The 23,932-nt window shown below is 45.8% G+C and overlaps 1 protein-coding gene across 1 annotated transcript in view; it reads right to left on the bottom strand.

Moving 5' to 3' along the window:
* Positions 1-23,357, bottom strand: part of LOC125487798 (protein phosphatase inhibitor 2-like) — an 86,373-nt gene extending 63,016 nt beyond the window's left edge. Inside the window, exons 1-3 of the mRNA XM_048620065.1 lie at positions 23,269-23,357; positions 17,421-17,528; positions 3,814-3,882 (exon numbers count right to left, since the gene is read on the bottom strand). Coding sequence (XP_048476022.1) covers positions 3,814-3,882; positions 17,421-17,528; positions 23,269-23,357 — 266 coding nt within the window. The remainder of the gene's footprint in view (positions 1-3,813; positions 3,883-17,420; positions 17,529-23,268) is intronic.
* Positions 23,358-23,932: the final 575 nt, after the last annotated feature.

The raw sequence follows: 23,932 nt of genomic DNA, 5'->3' as shown, positions 1-23,932 counted from the left end.
CTTAAATATATGCCCTCTGGTTTTGAACTCCCCCACTCTAGGGAAAAGACCTTTGCTATTCACCTTATCTATGTCCCTCATGATTTCATAAACCTCTATAAGGTCAGCCCTCCAGTGAAAAGGTCCCAGCCTATCCAGTCTTTCATTATAACTCAAACACTTCATTCCCGGCAACATCCTGGTAAATCTTTTCTGAACCGTCTCCAATTTAATAATATCCTTCCTATAGCAGGGCAACCAGAACTGCACACAATACACCAGAACAGGCCTCACCAACATCCTGTAAAATGTCAACTCTTATACTCAAAGGTCACAGCAATGAAAGTAAGCGTGCTAAACACTTTCTTAACCAACCCACCTATATGTGACACAAATTTCAAGGAATTATATACCTGAACACCTAGGTCTCTCTTCCTCAGAACATTTCTGGGTCACCAGACTGAAACGTTAACTCTGTTTTCTCCTTCACAGATGCTGCCAGACCTGCTGAGCCTTTCCAGCAACTTTGTTTTCGTTCTTGATTTGCAGCATCTGCAGTTCTTTTGGTTTTTACCTAGGTCTCTCTCTCTTCTACAACACTACCCAGGTCCCTGCCAGTAATTGTATAAGTCCTGCCCTTGTTTATGTAATATCTCACATTTATCCAAATTAAACTCCATCTGCCACTCCTCAGCCCATTGACCCAATTGATCAAGATCTCTTTGTAATCTCAGATAACCTTCTTCACTGTCCACTATACCACCAATTTTGGTGTCATCAGCGAAATTACTAACCATGCCTCCTGCATTCTCATTCAAGTTGTTTATATAAATGACAAACAAAACTGAACCCAGTACCAATCTTCATGGAACTCTGCTGGTAACAGGCCTTCAGTCCAAAAAGCAACCCTCCACCACCACCTTCTGTCTTCTACCGTCAAATAAATTATATATCCAATTGGCAAACTAATCCTGAATCCTGTGTGACCTAACTTTGCTAATTAATCTATCATGCAGAACCTTGTCAAACGTTACTAAAGTCCATGTAAACAATATCTACTGCCTTGCCCTCCGCAATCTTTTTGGTTACTTGCCCAAAAAACTCAATCAAGTTTGTGAGACACGACTTCCTTCGTACAAACCTATGGTGACTATGGTTAATGAGTCCTTACCTCTCCAAATGCCTGTAAATCCTATCTTTCAGAATCACCTCCAACAATTTACCCATCACCGATGTCAGGCTCACAGGTCTATAGTTCCCAGGCTTACAGGCTTTCTTAAATAATGGCACAACATTAACCACCTTCCAGTCCAATGACACCTCACTTGTGGTTATAGATAATACAAATATTTCCGCTAGGGGGCCCTGCAATTTCTTACTTCACTTCCCACGACGTCCTGGGATACACTTTATCAGATCCTGGAGATTTATCCAACTTTATGTTTTCTAAGACCTCTAGCATTTCCCTCTTGTTTAAGTTTTTTCTCTGCTTGCTTTATACTCCTCAACAGCCTTATTTTATTTCTGTTTCCTAAACCTTACATATGCTTCCTTTATCTTTGTGGCTACACTTACAACATTTCTCATCATCCAGATTCCCAAATCTTGCCGTCCTTATCTTTCATTCTCACAGGAACATGCTGGTCCTGAATTCTGGGGTCAACTGGTTTTTAAAAGACTCCCACGTGTCAAATATGGATTCACCATCAAAAATCTGTCCCCAGTCTAATTTTTCCAGTTGCTGTCTAATACTGTTATATTTAACCTTCCCCCAATTTAGCACTTTCACCCGAGGACAGTCTTACCTTTCTCTGTAACTATTTTAAAACTTACAAGATTATGATCACTGTTCCCAAAATACTCCTCCACTGAAATTTCAATCACCTGGCTAGGCTCATTCCCCAACACAAGGTCCCTTGTACAGCCCCTTACCTAGTCTACATATTGTTTCAAGAATCCCTCCTGGAAGCACCTAACACATTCTGCCCCATCTAAACCCCGGCATTCAGTAAATATTGGGGAAATTAAAATCACCCACTATCACAACCGTGGTGTTTAACATCCTTCCATGATCTGCTTACATATCTGTTCTGCTATTTCCTGCTGGCTATTGGGAGGCCTATATTTTAACCCCATCATAGTGATTGCATCTTTCTTATTTCCAAGGTCTATGGATATTGCCTGGCTGGGTGAGCCCTACCAGACGTTCTCTCTTAGTCATAGCTGTGAGATTCTCCTTAAACAGTAATGCAACTCCCCCACCTCTTTAACATACCTCTCTATCTCACCTGAAACATCTGATTCCTGGAACATTGAGCCCTGTCCTTTACTCAACCAGGTTTCTGTAATGTCTACCACAATTTAACGCCATGTACCAATCCAGGCTCTAAGCTCCTCTGCCTTATCTGTTGTAGTCCTTGCATTAAAATGGATACATTTCATACCGCTAGGTCTGCCATGTTCATTAACCTGACCCTGCCTGTTCTTTTTATTAGACTTCCTTGATTTAGCCCCTCTCTTCTCTTCACTCTACATACTGACCTCCTGCTCTGGTTCCCAGCCCCCTAGTTTAAACCCTCCCAAGTGACACTGGCAAGCCTCCCTGCAAGGATATTGGTGCCTATCCAATTTAGATCAGAGATCATAGAATCCCTACAGTCTGGAAACAGGCTATTTGGCCTGTTGAGTCCACACTGTTCCTCTGGAGAGACGTACTCCTACCCTATCCCTGTAACCCAGCATTCCCATGGCTAATCCACCTGGGCCTGCACAATCCTGAACACTATGGGCAATTTAGCACGGCCAGTCCACCCTAACCTGCACATCTTTGGACTTAGGTGCAGCCTTATAAAGGCCACCTGCCCTGAAGGAGATCCCAATGATCCAGATATCTGAATCCCTCCCTCCTACACCAACTCTTTAGCCACACATTCAAATGCATTACCTTCCTTTTCCTGGCCTGACTAGCATGTGGCACAGGGAGTGATCCCGGGGTTATAATCTTCTTTCAGGAAGGATCGGAGACAATTCAGAGCAGGTTTACCAGACTAATCCCTGGAATGGGTGCGTTGTGCTATGAGAAAAGGTCAGACCTTGTACTCCCCAAGACTTTTGGAGAGTAAGAAACAAGTTGGTTGAAATCTGTAAGATTTCCTGAGGGGCCTTGACCGAGTAGATGTGGAAATGATGTTTCCTCTTGTGGTAGAATCTAGAACCAGGGTTCACTGTTTAAAAACAAAGGCTGTCCAGTTAAAATAAATTAGAGAAGAAATGGGTCATGAGTCTTTGCAATTCACTCTTGCAAAGGAGATGGAAGCACAGTCTTTGACTATATTTTGGGCAGAAGTCAAATAGATTCTTGTTAAGCATGGGGGTGAAAGGTCATCTGTAGCAGGTGGTGGAGTACAGTTATAAGATCAGCCGGGAGCTTATTGTCAGGCTTGACAGATTGAACAGCCTTCTTCTGCTTTTAAGTCATATTCTACTAAAAAGGCTGGGTGGTTATATTATTTGCAAGCAATCTCTGAAGTCTCACCATCATCCTGGGTAGAGATAACCAGAAGTGAAAGAGGGTGAGAGTGAATTATCCAGGGCCCCTCTGTGGGTTCACACCGGGTCTGATTGGAATTGCAAGTTTCAAAGTAACAGCGAGGGAGAGGACCCGCATCATATGTCACTTTCCTTCCCCCCACCCCAACCCCAAAGAACCGCAGTCCAAGCCCCGCCACCCACCCAGCACGCCCTCCCTCCCAGGCTCCATGCTTTAACACACCGTCTCATCAATCTGGCCGTAAGCAGGGAATAATTTCAGCAGAGAAATGTCGGCTACCGCACCTTGCTGCTAGCTCCTCCACGGAGAAAGCAGGATTGGAGCTGCTCCCCGCCTCATCATCGATATCATATCTGACAGGAGGGGAGGGGTGAGGGGAGCGAAACAGATATTAGCATTTGTGTATGCAAGACACTCAAAACATTCGCGCACATTCTGACACAAATCCTGAAACTGATATCGAACGTATTTCTGAGATCTCACCCTATACTGTTGTGGAACAATACAAACTGTTAGGGAGATTAGTGAACTTCAGAAAGTCATTGAGAAATGTCAGATAAGACGTATATTTTTAATGGTAAAGTCCTGGGGAGTGTTGCTGGAGTGCAGGTTCTTAGTTCCTTGAAAGTGGAGTCCCAGGTAGACAGGATAATGAAGGAAGCATTTGGTACGCTTGCCTTTATTGGTCAGTGCATTGAGTATGGGAATTGGGAGGGTCATGTTGTGGCTGTACAGGACATCGGTTAGACCACTTTCGGAATACTGCATTCAATTCTGGTCTTCCTGCTATAGGAAGAATGTTGTTAAGCTTGAAAGGGTTCAGAAAAGATTTACAAGGATTGAAGGGTATGAGCTACAGTGAGGGGCTGAATAGGCTGGGGCTATTTTCCCCGGAACATCGGAGGCTGAGGAATGACCTTATAGAGGTTTATAAAATCATGAGGGGCATAGGTGAATAGTCAAGGTCTTTTTTCCCAGGGCTGGGAGTCCAAAACTAGAGGGCATAGGTTTAAGGTGAAAGGGGAAAGAATTAAAAGGGACCCAAGGGGTAACTTGTTCATACAGAGGGTGGTGTGTGTGTGGAGTGGTGGAGGCTGGTACAACTACAACATTTAAAACGCATCTGGATGGGTATATGAATAGGAAGGGATATGGGCCAAGTGTTGGCAAATGGGATTAGACCAATTTAGGATATCTGGTCAGCATGGATGTGTTAGACCAAAGGGTCTGTTTCCGTCCTGTACAGCTCTATGACACTATCAGACAACTGGGAGATGAAGTTCAATGCAGGGAAGTGTGAGTTGATCCAGGCAGTGTATCCCCAGACCTGAAATACTCGCTCAGTGAAAATATTTTTTCCTCAACTTACAACTTTTCCTCAACTTTGCAAATAAAAAACCTTTTCCCTCTGGTTTTCAATCTTTTTATCTTTTCAATCTTGTTTCTCCCAATCCAACCAATCCAGACACCTCAGGATTTTGAAAACGTCTACCAAATTTCCTCTCAGTCATCTCCTCTCCAAGGAAAATATTCCCAATGTCTCTTTATTACTGAAGTGTTGGAACCATTCTGGTAAACCCTTCTATATTCTCAGATTCATTCTCGTCCTTCCTATAGTGTGATGCCCAGAGCTGTAAGCAGTTCTCCAATTCAGGTCTAATCAGTGAGTTCGACATGTTCAGCATTATTACCTTCGTTCTGTCCTCTACGTCCCTGTTAAAGAAGCCAGGGAAACTGTGCGTTTTATTAACAGCCATTTCTAATTGTCAGAGAACATAGTAGACAGACCATAGAACATAGAACAGAACAGCACAGGAACAGGCCCTTCAGCCCACAATGTTATGCTGAACATGACGTCAAATTAAATGAATCCCTTCTGCCTGCCCCTGGCCCATATCCCTCCATTGCTCACATATTCATGTGCTTATCTAAAAGTCCCTCAAATGCCCTTTTTGTATCTGCCTCCACCACTACCCCTGGCAACACATTCCAGACTCCTTCCACTCTCTGCGTAAAAAAACCTTACCTCTCACGTCTCCTTTGAACTTTCCCCCTCTTAAACACATGGCCTCTAGTATTGGATATTTCAACACTGGGAAAAAGATTCTGACTGTCAACCATATCTATGCATCTCATAATTTTACAAACTGCTATCAAGTTTCCCCTCAGCCTCCACCCCTCCAGAGAAAACAAGCCGAGTTTTTCTACCTTCTTCTTGTAGCTCATACCCTCTAATCCAGGCAGCGTCCTGGTAAACCTCTTCTGCACCATCTCCAAAGCCTCCAAATCCTTCCCGTAATGTGGCGGCCAAAATTGAACGCAATACTCTAAGTGTGTCCTGCCACCTTTAATGCACACATACCCCCGAGTCTCTCTGTTCCTGCATAGAGTTCCTACACTGTTTCTTAGAACAGCTCCTTTTATTTTATACCGCCTTTCTATGTTCTTTGCATCAAAGTGTGTCCTCACACTTCACCACATTGAACCTCATATGCCACCTGTCCATCCGTCCCACCAACTTGTCAAAATACCTTTGAAGTTCCTCACTGCCCTACTCAACACTACAATATTCCCAAATTTTGGATCATCTGTAAACTTGTGCCCTGCACACCAAGATCTAGATCATTAATACATTTCAGGAAAAGCAATATTGACCCCTGGTCATAATGTAAAACATAACATTTGATAACACAACTTCTTCAGTAATGTTAAATAACAAAATACAATAAGCACATAATAAAACCATGTCAATCATTAATTTTTTTAAATTGTCTAAATAAAGAGGGTTGTCAATTGACTTTTATAATTTAACTTATGCCTTTTAATACTTGTTTTCATTTACCAAGAATATCAACAGATGCATTTTTAAAAATTAATTCATGGAATGAGGTCGTTGTTGGCTAGGCAGCATTTATTGCCCATCCCTAATTGCCCAGAGGGCAGTTGAGAGTCAACCACATTGCTGTGGGTCTGGAGTCCCATGTAGGCCAGACCAGGTAAGGATGGCAGTTTCTTTCCCTAAAGGACATTAGTGAATCAGATGGGTTTTTCCCCAACAATGGATTCATGGTCATCATTAGACTCTTAAATCCAGATATTTATTGGATTCAAATTCCACCATCTGCTGTGGCAGGTTCAAATCCGGGTCCCCAGAACGTTACCTGGGTCTCTGGATTAACAGTCCTGTGATAATACCACTAGGCCATCACCTCCCCATCATTTGGGATGGGGGAATGTTGTGGTTCCATCTTGCAGATTTGGCCTCCATTGCAATCAGTGATGAGTTGTTACGCTACACAGGCTATGCCTGTTGCTCCCAGCATTGCAGGGGCTTTGCTTGATGTTGTTAATGTTGTGTAATTTGTTGGTAACTTTGTTAATGCATCAACACTTGTCAGTGAAGCCTCAGGCCTTCTCTTGCTGGTTAGTGATGTCGCTAGCATTGTAGATGTCTCAGGCTTTTCCAGCTCAGGGGCAATTTGAATATGGATGCTGCTCTTTCTCAACTTGTTTGCCAGTCTCAATCTCAAACAGTGCTTCACCAACAACATCCACTGGGTTCCAGATTTTCATGATCAGAACAGGCAAGACTGTTAACTTCCTTCAACTCATCCAACAGTGAGTTGTTGCCCCATTTCCTCCTGGTCACTTGGGTGGGGGTCTTTTGCTTGGCAAAGACGTCTTATACATTCTTCCATTCAACAGCTCTGCAGGCAATTCCAAATGATCTGCAAGAGGTGCAGATTGGAGCAACCAAAAGCCATGGTTTGGGTCTCCATCCACCTCTTGGCCTTTCCTGAAGGGCCAACTGGACATGTGTCTCTACAAACCCCTGGCACCAGGATGCCAATGTGATGAGGTGTTGGTGCTGAGCCCATATCGATGAGTAATTGGCCCATGTTATCTGGGATGTAAACTGGGTTCCATTCCCCCTCATGTTATTTTATTCAGGAATTCCCTTCCTTGGTGGTTATTGCAGCCTTAACTCTGCAGATAAAAAGGAACTTTGAGTCACAACCTGTAACGATGAGATGCCATTCTTGAGGGTGTGTGAATAAACTGACTCCTTCAGAATGCTGTGGTCTGGTTGGGCCTTTTGGAGCTGTCACTGCCTCCAGGCTTTGGGAACAGCTAAGATGAACAGAATTTCCTTTCGTTGTCACCTGTACTCCGTTGCAGGAGTACTGTGAGAAGCTTTCACAATGTCTGCCTTCTTATGGCGACATCTCAGGTACAAGCACCTAGGTGCAATTTTTGGATACAGCAGTGGAATAAAAGTCGTTGTACTACTTTACAGTGTTTAAAAATTAAGTTTAAAATAGGACATCATTGAAGAGTTGACGTTAAAGCAAAGTAGGCAATTTCAAATAAACATTACATTGCAGTGGCTCAGTGCAGGGTCTCCACATGTGGTCTGACCACCTGCGCCAGACCCCAGCCCAACAGCCATCCCCACTCCAGTCCACTCTGTACCAGCACTCAGCTGCTCCAAGGAAAGTTCCAGGACTGCTTCCTCTGCGTTGGTCTCTGCCCAGGACTTGCTACCTGTGCGCTGCTCTAGAACTGCTTCCCCGTGCTGTTCTGGGACTCGCAGCCCATGTGCTGCTCCAGGGTTCACTGCTCATGCCGTTTTGGGACTCGCAGCCCACGCGCTGCTCCAGGGCTCGCTGCTCGTGCCGTTCTGGGACTCGCAGCCCATGTGCTGCTCTAGGGATCATTGCTCTGGGGACTTGATGCAGGCATCTGCCACTTCTCCAGGATTTGCCTCTGGTGCTAAGGGGAGAGAAGAAGGAAAAAAGAGAGGAAAAGAAAGGGAAAAGAAAGAAAAAGAACAGGTGGAGCAAAGGAGCTCCGGCCTGGAGTGTCTTACTCTGCTGCCATCTTGCTGGACCAGATGACTGACCTCCAACAGTCTCCGCCATTTTCCTTTGTGCCAGGCATGACTCCAAACAGCAGAAAGTTTTCTTCATCATTCCCGTTGAATCCGGTTTTCCTAGGGATCCGTGACGTCACACTCAATCAAATGTGGCCTTGATGCAAATGAAAGTCACTCTCACCTCACCTCTTGAATTCAACTCCTTTGGCCATATTTGAACCAAGGCTGTAATGAGGTGAAAGACTGACTGGTCCTGGTGGAATCTAAACTGAGTGTCAGGTTATTGCTGAGCAGGTGCTGCTTGATGGAGCTGTTACTGACACCTTCCATCACTTTACTGACGATCGAGAGGAGACCGATAGAACTGCCATTGGCTGAATTGGATTTGATCTGCTTTTTTGTGTAAAGGATATACCTGGGCAACTTTCCATATCGTCGGTTGATGCCAGTGTTCTAGCTGTACTGTAACAGTTTGGCTAAGGGAGCGGCAAGTTCTGGAGCATGTCTTCAGTACTATTGCCGGAATGTCGTCAGGATCCAGAGCCTTTGTAGCATCCAATGCCTTCAGCTGTTTTTCGATATCACATGGAGTGAATTGAATTAACTGAAGACTGCTATCTATGACAGTGGTAACCTCTGAAGGAGGCCGAGATGGATCATTCACTCAACACTGAAGGGCTCTCCTGAAGACAGCTCTCTCAATTTTGACAACGCCCCAAGATTTTAGTAAAGACTGTGCAGGCCCAGCAGGGCTGTGTTTGCTGCTTTTGTTTAAGCTGCCTTAGTCGATGCCAAGTAGTCTGTCCTGTTTCACTCCTTTTCTACTGGTTGATACAACGGAATGGCTCACTCAGCCATTTCAGAGGGCAGTTAAGAGTCAACCACATTACTATTGGTCTGGCATCACGTGTAGGCTCGACCAGGTAAGGAGGGCAGGTTCCTTCCCTAAAAGGATGTTAGTGAACTAGATGGGTTTATAAGACAATGGTTCCATGGTCATCGTAGACTTTTAATTCCAGATATTTCCTGAATTCAGATTCAACCATGTGCTGTGGTGGGATTCCAAACCAGGCTTGTACTAAATCCAAGTGCCATATTTATATTTGAACCTCAAGTATTTCTATTTTTTGTGTCAGACAATATCATCTCCTGTTTACCCATGAAATCGATCAGATGCTTCAGCCTAATCTATTGCCCTGATGTGCTGGGCTCCTCCAACGTTGAGGATGGGGATATTTTTGGAGCCTGCTCTTCCAGTGAGTTCATCACTCACGACTGGATGGATATGGCAGGACTGAAGAGGTTAGATCTGATCTGCTGACGGCGAAATTACTTAGCGCTGTCTATCACTTGCTACTAATCTGTTTGTCACACAAGTAGTCCTGTATGGCACCTTCGCTGGGTTGACATCTCATTCTTAGGTATGCCTGGTATTACTCCGGCAATGACCTCCTGCACTCTCCATTGAACCAGGATTGATCGCCTGGCTTGATGGCAATGGTAATGTGGGGAAATGTCGGGCCATGAGGTTCCAGACTATGTTGGAGTACAATTCTGCTGCTCACTGATGCCCAGTCTTGAGTTGCTAGATCTGTTTGACGTTTAGCCCATTTAGCATGGTGAAAGTGCCACACAACACGATGGAGGGTATTTTCAATGCTAAGCTGGACCTGCCTCCACAAGGACTGCGCTGTGTTCACTCTTACCAAACCATCATGGATAGGTGCATCTGCAGCTGGCAGATTGGTGCAGAATGAGGTCAAGTATGTTTTTCCCTCTTGTTGGCTCCCTCACCTCCTCCCATGGATCCAGTCCAGCAGCTGTGCCTTTTAAAATCTGACCACATTGATCAGTGCCAAGTCATTCCTGGTGAGGGACATTGAAATCCCCCACCCCAGGGTACATTCTACACCCTCGCCAGCCTCAGTGCTTCCACCAAGTTCTGTTCAACATGGAGGAGTACCGATTCATCAGCCCAGGGAAGATGATGACATGGTAATCAGCAGGCGATTTCCATGTTTGACCTGCTGTCATGACATTTCATGGGGTCCAGGGTCCTCCTGACTGTATACCCCTGAGCTGCCATCTCTGCTGGGTCTGTATGCCAGTGGGATGGGACTTGTCTAGACTTGGTGATGATGGTGTCTGGCACCTTGTCTGCAAGATACAATTCTGTGAGTATAACTGATACTTGACTGGTCTGTGAGACAGCTCTCCCAGATTGGCTCCAGAAGTTATTAAGGTTCACTTCGCAGTGTCAACGGGGCCGAGTTCACCGTTATTGTTTCTGATGCCAGGTTATTCATCTGGTTTCGTTTCCTTTTTTCTTTCAGCGATTGTTACTACTGAGTGGCTTCCTCAGCAATTTCAGAAGGCACTTAAGTGTCGACTACATTGTAGTCGGGATGGAATCGCATACAGGCCAGTCTGGTTGAGGACATCAGATTTCCTTCCCTGAAGGACATTAGTGAACCAGATGGGTTTTTATGACCAACGTTTCATGGTCATCATGAGGCAATTTTCTTCCCAAATTCAAATTGCTGCAGTGGGATTGCAAACCTGGTTTCTATAAATCCAAGTGCTACACTAGTATCCCAATTATTTCGGCCTTTGTAGTCCAGGGGCCATGCTTTAGAACTGACTTTAGAACTAGGTATATATGCAGAAGACAGGGTCTGGGGGAGTAAGGAGTGAGCGGATAGGTGGAGATGGAGTCCAGAGCGAGAAAACAACAGCTAGGGAGACAAAAGTATAGATGGTAGTATGTCAGAAAGAAAGAAAAGTTGATAATGGGGACCATATGTAGGTGAGAATGGGTTGGCTGTACTGAGAGGTGGGTTATACAGGGATGGGTCTGAAGGTCAGTGTGGACTTGTTGGGCCGAAGGGCCTGTTTCCACACTGTGGGGATTCTAAGGATTCTAAGAAATGTCATGACAGGGCCTGGGGTGTGGGGGTGGGTAAAGGACATGGAAGAAGGCGCTCAGGCTCTAAAATTATTGATGTTGAGTCTTGAAGGCTGCAGGGTCCCCCTAGTGGAAAATGAGACGCTGTTCCTCCAGCTCGCGCTGAGCACTGCAGCAGGCCCGAGATGGAAAGGTTGGCCAGGGAACATGGTGGTGTGTTGAAGCTGCAGGCAACTGGAGGCTCGGGCACATTTTTGTGGACAGAATGTAAGGTGTTCTGTGAAGCGGTCACCCAGTCTGGTGCTTCGTCTCCCCAGCGTAGTGGAGACCAGGCTGTGAGCAGCGGATGCGGTAGAGTAGATTGTGGGAAGTGCAGGGAAAGTGTTGCTTCACCTGGAGCCTTGGATAGCGGGGAGGGAGGACGGACATGTGGTAGGTGTGCACTTTCCGTGATTGCATGGTAAGGTGTCGTGGGGCATGAGGAGGCGTTGGGAGTGCAGTAGGAGCATCCTGGAGGGAATGGTTCCAGTAAAATGTGCCCAAGGGAGGGGAGAGTGTCTGGGGTTGGTGGGGGGTAGGGGTTACAGGCAGTGAAAATGACAGCTTCTTATCCTGAGGACCAGGGGGATCCTATCATTGAGGGTAGAGAAGGGGTGAGAGCAAAAAATAGGTTGAACACAGCTAAGGGCACCGTCAACCACTGTGTCTGGTTAACCACGCTGGAGGACATGAAGGTGGACATTTCTGAGGCCTCTCTGTGGAAGGTGGCATTATCAGACCAGATGAGACAGACACGGAGAAACTGGGAGAATGGAATGGACTCTTTACAGGAATCAGGATTTGCGGGTGGCACAGTGGCTCAGTAGTTAGCACTGCTGCCTCACGGCGCCAGGGACCCAGGTTCGATTCCACCCTCGGGCGACTGTCTGTGTGGAGTTTGCACATTCTCCCCGTGTCTGCGTGGGTTTCCTCTGGGTGCTCTGGTTTCCTCCCACAGTCCAAAGATGTACAGGTTAGAGTGGATTATTCATGGTAGATGTGCAGTTACAGGGAAGTGGGGTGAGGGTGTGGGTCTAGGTGGGATGCTCTTCGGAGGGTCAGTGCAGACTGAACTGGTCGAATGGCCTCAATTTGCACTGTAGGAATTCTATGATGTATTGTCCAAGTAACTGTGGGAGTCAGTGGGTTTGTAACAGTTATTGGTGGCCAACCTATCCCCAGAAATCTTGAGGAAGGGAAGGGAGGAGTCAGAGATGGAGCAGTTGAATGTGACAGCAGGGTGGAAATTGAAAGCAAAATTGATGAATATTAAGGGGACCAAGTAGTGTGACACAGGCATTACAGGCTTCAAGCCTTATCCACTGCAGAGTGAGAAACAACCACCAGTTCCAGGGATCCAAAGACTTGTGGCCATATCCAGTCCAAAGATGTGCAGGTTATGTGGATTGGCTGTGCTAAATTGCCACAGCGTCTGGAGATGGGAGGCTGGTTATAAGTACATCATTTAAAAGGCATCTGGATGGGTATATGAATAGGAAAGGTTTGGAGGGATATTGGCAAATGGGACTAGATTAATTTAGGATATCTGGTCGGCATGGACGAGTTGGACCGAAGTGTCTGTTTCAATGCTGTACGGCTCTATGACTCTCTATGTGTAAGCTAGCTAGGTTAGCCATAGTTAATGCAAGGTTACAGTGATAGGGTAGGGGGTGTTGTGGGAGGGATGTTCTTTGGAGGGTCGTGCAGACTGGATGGGCTGAATGCCCTCTTTCCGTACTGTAAGTATTCTGTGACTCCATACCATTTATACCCACAAACAGTTCAAATGCCCTGGAGCCAATCACATTGTTGTTGTTGGTCAATGTGGCTTTTGTCATCCAATCCAATCTGTTGCTTGTTACCAGCAGGATCTCACTTCATATGCATCCCTGGCGCTTCGTCTCCCCAGCGTAGCGGAGACCAGGCTGTGAGCAGCGGATGTGGTAGAGTAGATTGTGGGAAGTGCAGTGGGTCTGCAACCAGTCTCTTCCACTGGCTCAGCAAAGCAACAATGGAAGCATTACTTAGAAGGAGTCCCAATAATTTCCTTTTAGAAAGTGCAGCAGTCTGTTTCACAAATGCTTGGTTTGGAAAATAATGCTTTCCCATTACAGTCCCCAATCAAAAGCACATAAAAACAAAATTACCACTGTCTTTAAACAACACTTTCGGGACAGTGGGATTAGTTTGTGATTGATACAGAGCTACTGGCAGAAAGCAGGGCAGTGGGTTAGTCTGGGGACTGAAACAAGCCAAGGTGATATTGAACTGTAGGGGGCATAGTTTGGGGATTGATACAGGGCTATAGGCAGGAGAGAGTTAAAGTGAAATAAATTGACAATGGTATGGGGAGAGACTGGACAGGAGAGTGCTGTACAGTAGGAATATTGTGTGAATAACATAGGGCCATTGGACTGGTACAGGGCTATGGGCATAGAGAGTGGTGCAGTAGGGTAGGTTAGGAATTGGTATTGGGGCAGTGGGACTAATTTGTAACTGAGACATAAACTTTACATAAATGATCTGGATGTGAATGGATAAGGCATGATTAGTAAGTTTGCGGATGATACAAAATGAGGAGGTATTGTTGATAGCGAAGAAGGCTATCAAAAATTACAGAGACATCTTGATCAGATGGGGAAGTGGGCTGAGGATTGGCAAATGCAATTCAATACAGATAAGTGTGAGGTGTTGCACTTTGGAAAGCAAAACCAAGGTAGGACTTATACAGTAAATGGTAAGGTCCTGAGGGGCAGAGGGACCTAGGAGTACAAATACATAGTTCATTGAAAGCAGCGTCACAGGTGGACAGGGTGGTGAAGAGGGCATTTAGTATGCTGGCCTTCATCGGTTGAGGTATTGCATATAGGAGTTGGGACGTTATGTTACAGTTGTATAAGTTGTTAGTGAGGCCGCACTTGAAGTATTGTGTACAGTTTGCAAATCCATTTACGAGGATGTTGCCAGAACTAGTAGACCTGAGTTATAGGGAGAGGTTAGGCAGGATAGGACGTTATTCCTTGGAATGTAGGACAATGAGGGGTGACTTTATTGAGGTACATAAAACCCCAGGGATGGGGAATTGAAAACTACAGGGCATAGGTTTAAGGTGAGAGGGGAAAGATTTAAGAAGGACCTGAGGGGCAACTTCTTCACACAGAGAGTGGTGTGTATATGGAATGGGCTGCCGGAGAAAGTTGTTGAGGCAGATACAATAGCAACATATAAAAAATATTTGGATACGTACGTGGATGGGAATGGTTTCGAAGGATATGGACCAAATGCGGGCCATTGGAACTAGCTGAGTGGTCCATGGTCAGCATGGACCAGTTTGGGCTGAAGGGCCTGTTTCCATGCTGTATTACTGTATAACTGTAAGAGACAAGGTTATGGGAAGATGTTGGGAAAGTAGGATACGTTTGGGGATTTTCCAGGGCTATGGGAAGAGAGATGGGCAGTGGGAGTGGTTTGGGATTGATACAGGGCTATGGGTAGTGAGTGTGATACTAGGATAAGTTTGGGATTGACACAGGCTAGGAGGAGAGAGTGGGGCAGTGCCATTAGATTGGGATTGATGCAGCATTATAGGGAGAAAGAGTTCACATGGGGATAATTTGACAGTGGTACAGGGAGAGGCTGAGGAAAGCATGCCTACAGTAGGAATCATACGGGGTCACTGGGAGACAGGTGGGCAGTGGGAGTAGTTTGTAATTGATACAAGGCAATTGGGAGTGAGAGTGATACTGGGATCAGTTTGTGATTGATACTGGGGTATGTGGAGAAAATGGGGCAGTGCAATTGGATTGGTTTTGATGCAGGGCTACAGGGACAGAAAGTTCAGGGGGAATAATTTGGCAATGATACAGGGACAGACTGTGAGGACTGTGCTCTACAGTGAGATTGTGAGATTGATACAAGTCCATTGAGAGAATCTATTGAATTCAAACTATTTTGGAGATTGATACAAGGCCATGGGGAGAAAGTGAGACAGTAGGATTAGTTTGGCGATTGATAGAGGGCTACGCAGAGTGAGGAGAACAATAGGATTCGTTTCGAGATTGATAGAGGGTTTTGGGAGAGAGTGGTGCAGTAGGATAGATTTGGGATTAATGCGGGGCTGTGGAGAGAGAATTTACACAGGGCTATGGGAGAGAGCAGGGCATTGGGATTAATCTGGGGATTAATTGTGGACTGGGATGTAAAGGGCAATGGAATTAGTGTGAGGATTGATACAGGGCCTTGGGAGAGATTAGGGCTGTGAGATTAGTTTGGGTTTGATGCAGGCCTATGGTGAATGAGAATGATACTGGGATCAGTTTGTGATTGATATTGGTGCACGAGGAAGGAGCAGAGTAGTGGTATTAAATTGGGATTGATTACAGGGCTATAGGGAGAGAGAGTTTGATTGGGAATAACTTGGCAATGAGACAAAATGCTGCAGGGAATGTGCTCTACAGCAGGAATATTGTGGAATTGATACAGGTCCATTGAGACAGAGTAGGCAAGTCAGATTGGCTTGGGAATTCTTGCAGAGCTACGGGAATACAGCAGGGCAGTGGAATTAGTTTGGGAGTGATATAGAGCTACAGAGAGGGAGCAGGTGTAGTGGAATAGTTTGGGATTGATACAGGGCTGTGGGAGAAAGTGGGGAGTGGATTAATTTGGAGATTGATTCAGCCCCAGAGGAGGGAGCAGGGCAATGGGATTAGTTTGGGGATTGATACAGGAAATTCCATTGATATGAGGAAAGAGTGGGGAAATAGGATTAGTTTGGGCATTGATGGAGGGCATGGGGAGTGAGTGGGAAGTGGGATTGATGCGGATCAATGAGGAGCATGTAGTGCAATGAATATTTTGGGATTTATTCAGGGATTTGGGCAGTGGGATTAGTTTTGTGACTGATACAGAGCAAAGGGGAGACAGTGGGAAAGTGGGACAGTGGAATTAGTTTAGGATTGATGCAGGGCTTTGGGGAGACAGTGTGACAGTGCATTTAGTTTGTCGAATGATACTGGGCTATGGGGGATTACTTCCGTACAGGAAGAGGTTGGGGGTTCAAATTTAAAAAGAGGAATCATCAAGTTGGCCACAGTCCATTGTAAGGAAGCTGTAAAAAGTCAATTGAATAGAAATGTTGTGATAGCTGTAATTTCTCTGGACTGGAACCTTTGCAGCATATAGTGTTGGGAGACAGGTTGAAACTTTGATATTCTGTGGGTATTAGATCATTCTATTTTCTATTTCTAAATAGCATTTTATATCAAGATCTGTCAACTGAAACACTTAATGAGAAAGTCCTGGGGAGTGTTGCTGAACGAAGAGACTTAGGAGTACAGGTTCATAGTTCCTTGAAAGTGGAGCCGCAGGTAGACAGGATAATGAAGAAGGTGTTTGGTACGCTTGCCTTTATTGGTCAATGCATTGAGTATAGCAGTTGGTAGGTCATGTTGCGGCTATTGGTTAGGCCACTTTTGGAATACAGCATGCAATTCTGGTTTCCTTACTATAGGAAGGATGTTGCTGAACATGAAAGGGTTCAGAAAAGACTCACAAACATGTTGCCAAGGTGGGAGGGTTTGCGCTATAGGAAGAGGCTGAATAGACTGCGGCTATGTTCCCTGGAGGGTTGGAGGCTGAGGGGTAACCTTATAGGTCTTTTCTCCAGGATGGGGGAGTCCAAAACTAGAGGGGCATAGGTTTAAGGTGAGAAGAGAAAGATTTAAAAGGGACCTAAGGAACAACTTTTCACTCAGAAGATGGTACATGTACGGAACAAGCTGCCAGAAGAAGTGGTGGAGGCAGGTACAATTACAACATTTAAAAGGCATCTGTATGGGTATACGAATAGGAACGGTTTAGAGGGATATGAGCCAAATGCTGGCAAATGGGACTAGTTTTATTTAGGATATCTGGTTGGCATGGACGGGTTAAACCGAAGGGTCTCTATGACTCTAAGTCAGCTTTAATTGTAGGATCTGGCTTGTCCAGTGGTACTATCAGTTTGAATCAATAACAGAAGATGGAAATTAGAAACGTATGCTGTAGGTTCTACACTGGGTAGCCTGTATTACCTGTAAGGAGTTTTAGGTTCATTAATACTCATGAGCCCGTAGTCCTTTCCTGGAGGTTTGTATGTGGACAATATGTTCATTTCATCCCAGGACTGAGATTTCTTTTGACTGGAATTAGACGAGAGAATGCAATGTCAGTATACATATCTCTGCACAACTGCATCTGCTGCCCACAACCCCGGAAATTCCCAGTGCCTAGTATGTTTGAAATTGGCCATGTTACAAGAGCCTGTCCGCACTGTTTAGAACGCACAGGAACTATCTGACAGCATCTGTCACAACCTCAGAACATGCACTCTGCAGCCACTCTACAGGGGCACTTGTTGCCCAGCAGTCCAGGGACTTTGTGCACAATAAGATCCCACAAATAACCGCTTGATGAGTGACAGTCTGCTCTGCTTTCAGTGGACGGAGTTTTACATATTGTACTGCTCGCTGTAAAGGGCAACGAAGCCATCACAGTGTTAAGTGTTCCAGTGGGCCACACTCACAGCTGCACTGGAGAGTCAGGTGATGTGAAACAGGGCTCTGCTCTGTGACATTCACCTCCAAGTCTTTCGGGAGAGGTGATCGTGGAGGGTATATCCTTTCCCTCCAACTCCATTTGAAGTTAACCAGCCCCCACCTCTTTCCCTTGTACTGGTCCTGGTGGGCATTGCTTGTACGATGTTACTCTCATGAGAGACATGAGTTATTTGGTGGTGGTTTAATTTTAAAAGGAGACGGTCTTCAAACTAGCCAGGATAGCAAGTTGCACTGAACACAAAGATCCTTGAAAATCTGTTGTGCAATTAATTCAAACCAGAAGACACGACCAGGAGGAATGTTGACCAGGACAGAGGCGGACACACCTAAAGACATCCCAGTGAACTTTACAACCAATGAAATATACTTTTATTGGCAGCCAATACACAGGCAGCAAATTCGCACAAAACCCCAGTGAGATTATGGCCGTTTTTCCCCTCCAGTTGGTATTAGTTGACGGACACATGTTGGCCTCAGGACACCAGGGGAGAAATGACCAAGCACATTGGCCATTAGCAGCTTTGGGGTCTTTGACATTTTCTGAGGTTAACATTTCAACTGACAGAGCAGGGATCCCTCAGTATTGACCTACCGACAGCATTGCGCTAGCTCAGTACTGCCCCTTTAACAGTGCAGATCTCCATCAGTACTGACCTTTCAACAATGCAGTGCTCCTTCAGCACTGACCTTCCAATAGCGCGGCGCTCCTTCAGCGCTGACCTTTTGACTGTGCAGCATGCCATCACTACTGGCCCACCAACAGTATGGCACTCTCTCAGTATTGATCCTCCAACAGTGTGGGACTTCCTTACTATTGTCCCTCTGACAGTGCAGTGCTCCCTGAGCACTGACCCTCTGACAGTGCTGTGCTCCTTCAGTACTGACCCTCCAACACTGCAGCACTCCCTCAGTTATGACCCTGACAGCGCAGATCTCCCTCAGAACTGACCCTCTGACAGGGCACCGCTCCCTTAGTGCTGACCGTCCGACAGCGTGGTGCTCTCTCAGTACTGATCCTCCAACAGTGCAGTGCTTCCTCAATAGTGACCCAATGATGGGAGGCAAAGGCCTAGTGATATAATCACTGGACTATTAAAGCAGAGACCCAGGTAATGTTCTGGGGACCTGAGTTCAAATCCCATCGTGGTAGATTAACGGTCTAATGATGACCATGAAACCATTGCTAACTGTTGGGGGAAAACCCATCTGGTTCATTAATGTTCTTCAGGAAAGGAAATCTGCCATCTTTACTTGGTCTGTGGCCTACAAGTGGTTGACTCTCAACTGCCCTCTGGGCAATCAGAGATGGGCAATAGATACTGGCCTGGCCAGTGATGTCTATATCCTATGACTGAATAAAAAACAAATGGTGCTGCATTACCTCGTCTACAAGGGTCAGCTGTACTATGGGCTCAAACCTCTGGAGTAGGCCTTGAACCCACAATTTGTTGATTCAGATACAAAAATATCACTGGAACCAAAATGCTATTACATCTTATTAACTGTAAAATTTTACCTATTAATATACAATTGTATTATTTTATAAAATATTCAAATGTTTTCACACATATGACGCCAGGTCATTTATACTCAGTCACACATGGTTACATTATATCCCAAAGTTTTGCGTAGTAATCTGATTGTTTCTCTGCTTCTGGGCCTCACAGTGGGTAATCTGCCCAGTTCCCAATGAGGAGAGCAGACACTGACCTGTGCCACATCTTCATTTGCTGAATTGTGCCATTGGAATTTGCCAGTAGTGCTACATAAAAAAAACCACACACAGCACCACTGGCTACTCTCCTCGCCAGGATGCACCTCCAGCTTTTCGGCTACAGTGGGCACTGTGCCACGACACATAGTGTGGCACTCCCCTTTCAGTATTGGTGAATAGCAGCCTCAATCAACCTGCTGCTCACAGGCAGCAGAGACAACAAGGTGCAGGGCTGGATGAACACAGCAGGCCAAGCAGCATCATAGGAGCAGAAAGGCTGACGTTTCGGGCCTAGACCCTTCATCAGATCAGATCAGCAGATCAGATTTTCTAATGAAGGGTTTAGGCCCGAAACGTCAGCCTTCCTGCTCCTATGATGCTGCTTGGCCTGCTGTGTTCATCCAGCTCTGCACCTTGTGGCCTCGGATTCTCCAGCATCTGCAGTTCCTACTATCTCTGACTCACAGGCAGCAGCTGGGAAATGCACTCTGAGAAATGTCAGTGCAGAGTGTGGTCATCCTAAAGGGGTGGAGAGGATGTGATTGACCACAAAGCGGGCATCCCTTATCTCTGAGCAGCCACGCCTCTACTTAGTGCTGTGACTGGTAAAGGCTGAATGACTCAGGCTGATGGTATTCACTGGTAGAATGCTGGCACATATTGAATGCCCTTACCTCTACCTCTCTGTCATGTGTGTGCCTTATGGGAGCAGTCAATGGCCCCCTGCACCACTGAGATCTTGCTATCCCAGCAGAAACCACATGCCTTCCCCTTCAGTAGAATAAAAGAAGACAGAATATTTCTTCAATATTGGGAGGTTGGGAAGTGTGGGTGCCCAGGACATCTGGGTGTCCTTGTCCATGAGTCACTAAATACAGGTGCAGCAAGTAGGTTGGGATTTCAGTACAGCAATAATGGAGTCTTGCTGCTGGGGTGGCACGGTGGCTCAGTAGTTAGCACTTTTTTTGCAGCCTCACAGTGCCAGGGGCTTGGGTTTGATTCCAGCCTCAGGTGACTGTCTGTGTGGAGTTTGCACATTTTCCCTGTGTCTATGTGGCTCCCTCTCCTCCCACAGTCCAAAAGATGTGCAGGGTAGGTGGATTGGCCATGTTAAATTTCCCCATTGTGGCCAGGGGTATGTAGGTTGGATGAGCTAGTCATGGGAAATACTAGGTGGAGGATGGGACTGTGTGTGATGCCCTTCAGAGGATTGGTGTGGGCCTGTTGGGCCGAATGATCTGTTTCCACACTGTAGGGACTTTACGAATTGCACACAGCCTTGAGGAGATCTCACCTGGAGCACTGAGTCCCAGTTTTGTCTCATCATCTAAGTAAGGACATACTTAGTATAGAAAAAGTGCAAGATGAGTTTCACTAGATTATCCCCTGGATAGTGGAATTGTTTTATGAGGAAATTGCGCTGGAATTCTTAAGAATTTCGGACAATAAGAGGTGATTTTAGTAAAAATTTACAAAACTCTTTCATGCATGACAGGGTGGATTCCCAGAAGCAGACAATATTGTCTCAGGAAAAGGGGTCGACCATTTAAGACAGAGGTAAGGAGGAATTTCTTCACTCAGAAGGTGGTGGTGAAAGTTTGGAATTGTCTTTCTCAAAGGGCTGCGGAAGTTTGATCATCAAGTGTGCTCAAGACAGAAATCAATAGGTTTCTTGACAGAAATGACATTAAGAGAAATGGAGATGGTGCAGGAAAGTTGCATTGAGGACATTATCGGCCAAGGTGTTGGATGGAGGGGCTGGTGCCATGGCTTTTGGTTCACTACAGCGGATTCAGACAGAACCAGAAGAATATGTCAGTTGAGGAGCGCCAAATATTTTCCGGATACCGGCCCTGTTCCACATTCCCGTCAGGTCACAGCACTGGCGTGTCCAGTGTCCCAACAATTGCCTCAACCAAAGATGCACTCCAGTGCAGTGACTGTTACTGGGCTCCTCAACTACACAAGGCATCAAATAGAAAAAAGGAGAAGGCCATTCAGCCTTCAAGCCAACTCCACTATTCAATATGATCATGGCGGATCATTTAACTTAGTACGCTTGATCCTGTTTTCTCCCCATATCCTTTGATCCCTTTAGCCCTAAGAATGATACCTAACTCTGAAGCACAGCTATGCCTATTCCTTCCCTCTGGAGGAGGGAATGTACATTTACTGCCTTTGGGCAGCATTGCTCATTGATTTTATTTTAAAATATTGAGATGTGCATTTCTATATATATATATATAGCACTTATCGTGGTCTCAAAACATCACTGAAAGCTTTACAGCCAATGAGAAAAAGTGCAGTTTGGGATCATACATGGCAATTTCACACAGCAAGCTCTCAAACAGAGCAATATGAATTGTCACTGGACTCAAGATGTTACCTGTTTCTCTTTACACAGACGTTGTCAGACATGCTGAGTTTTGTCAGCACTTTCTGGTTTGATTTCACATTTCAAGTATCTAAAGTGCTTTGCTGCTTTTATTTAAATGTACAGATCATGCTTTTCTTTTGATAGTGGTTGAGGTATAAATATTGGCTATTCATACTTGGGATAACGTTCCCTACCATTTACAGAATTGTTGCAGCTCAGAATGAGGCCATTCAGCCCATCATATCTGCATGGCCCTCCTAATATGCATTCCACCTCATGCCATTGACCTGCTTCCTCCCCCTGTAACCCTGCATATCCATCCCTTTCAAATAACTTCACCTGCATTCAAGACCTTAGCCACTTGCTGTGTGAAAATATTTATTTTTTTCATGGGAGTTTGGTTCTTTCGCTTTAAACTTGTGCCCCCTGGTTCTCGATCACTCAGGAATGGGAGCAGTGTCTCCATGTAGACCCTGTCTTAGTCTTGGACACCACCTTTTAGAACCAGCACCACAGGAATCTTTTACAACCACCCATGTGACTGGGCAACAGGGGCTTTGGGTTAACATCTCTTTGAGAAGCCAGCACCTCCTCAATAGCGCAGCAATCCCTCAGTCAATTAGTGGCACTTTTAAGCTTCACAAAGGGCAGTGAGCAACGAGCTCTCACTCGAAGGCACATGGTTGCAGTCACAAAGCCCCAAACAGAAGTAGTTTTGTTTTAAAAAAAAGACTTTCCTCATTCTTTCACGGGATGTAGGCAACACTGGCAAAGCCAGTATTTGTAACCTATCCCTAATTGCCCTGGAACAGATTGTGCTTCGCTTAGCTATGCTAGAGTGCAGTTAAGAGTCGATCATATTGCTGTGGATCTGGAGTGACATGTCAGTCAGACTGGGTAAACGTGGCAGATCTTCCTTCCCTAAAAAGTGTTAACGAACCCATGCGGATTTTACAACTTTTCATGACACTTGCACGCACCGTCACTGAAACTCGGTTTTGATTCAACTGAGTTCAAATTCCACCGCAATGAGTTTGGGATGACTGGCCCACTCTGCCTCTTCAGGCACGACCATCATCCCCTATGCCCGTCAGTGGCACATGGCAAAGCAATGTATGGTGGCAATTGGGGTACCAGGCTTGTTGCATCTTCAGCAGCCATGCTAGTAACTCTACCAAACTAATACCAATGCAGAAGGAGGTAGGAGACTTGACCCCCACCCACCAACTCACCTGTCCTCTTCAGAAAACTTTTGGCCCTTGGCAAGGTTGGAGCTGCTGGTCTTCTTAAGGATGCCTTTTACCGGCTTGCCACGGTCCATTGTCTGAGGTTTGGGTGTTGGGTGCAGGGGAAGGGTGGGGGTTGAGCTGGGGGGGAATAGGGAAGTGGGAGAACGGTGTCTCTCTGGTCGAGAGGATTTCAGGGGTATAGGCTTAGGTCCTTCCCCAGGGTCTGAGAGGCTTCCATGGGCTTCTCAGGGTCACTCATGTCCCCCCCCCTTTTGCACCACTACTGAGGTCTCAAAGACCCCCATGCAAGGAGGTGGGTGGGCGTGGCCCACACCATGACCGCGCCCCTTCCTACACGTCATAGTGGGCGGAGTCAACTCTATTGTGACGTCTTTCTGTCATCAGCTGGGCCAACAATGGCAACAAAAGTTTAAAGGGACAGCTACCCCAGAACAGGGTTTTGCCTGACAGAATGAACCACTCCCTCAGGAGATGGCAAACTTACTTGTTGTAAAAGGTTCCCCATTTAAGGGCATTGTTCCTCTCAACTCCAGAAAGACTGCTGAAAAACTTTAAATCACGTGGGAGTGAGATATACTTTGAGAACTGCCGGCCCTCATACATGCCTTGCTTCTTCCCACCAGGAAGTTTAAAAATTTTAATGGCC

Source organism: Rhincodon typus, chromosome 45 (genome assembly GCF_021869965.1).
Source record: "Rhincodon typus isolate 14 chromosome 45, sRhiTyp1.1, whole genome shotgun sequence".
NCBI classification, from domain to species: Eukaryota; Metazoa; Chordata; class Chondrichthyes; order Orectolobiformes; family Rhincodontidae; genus Rhincodon; species Rhincodon typus.
This window is presented reverse-complemented; position numbering and strand designations above follow the sequence as displayed.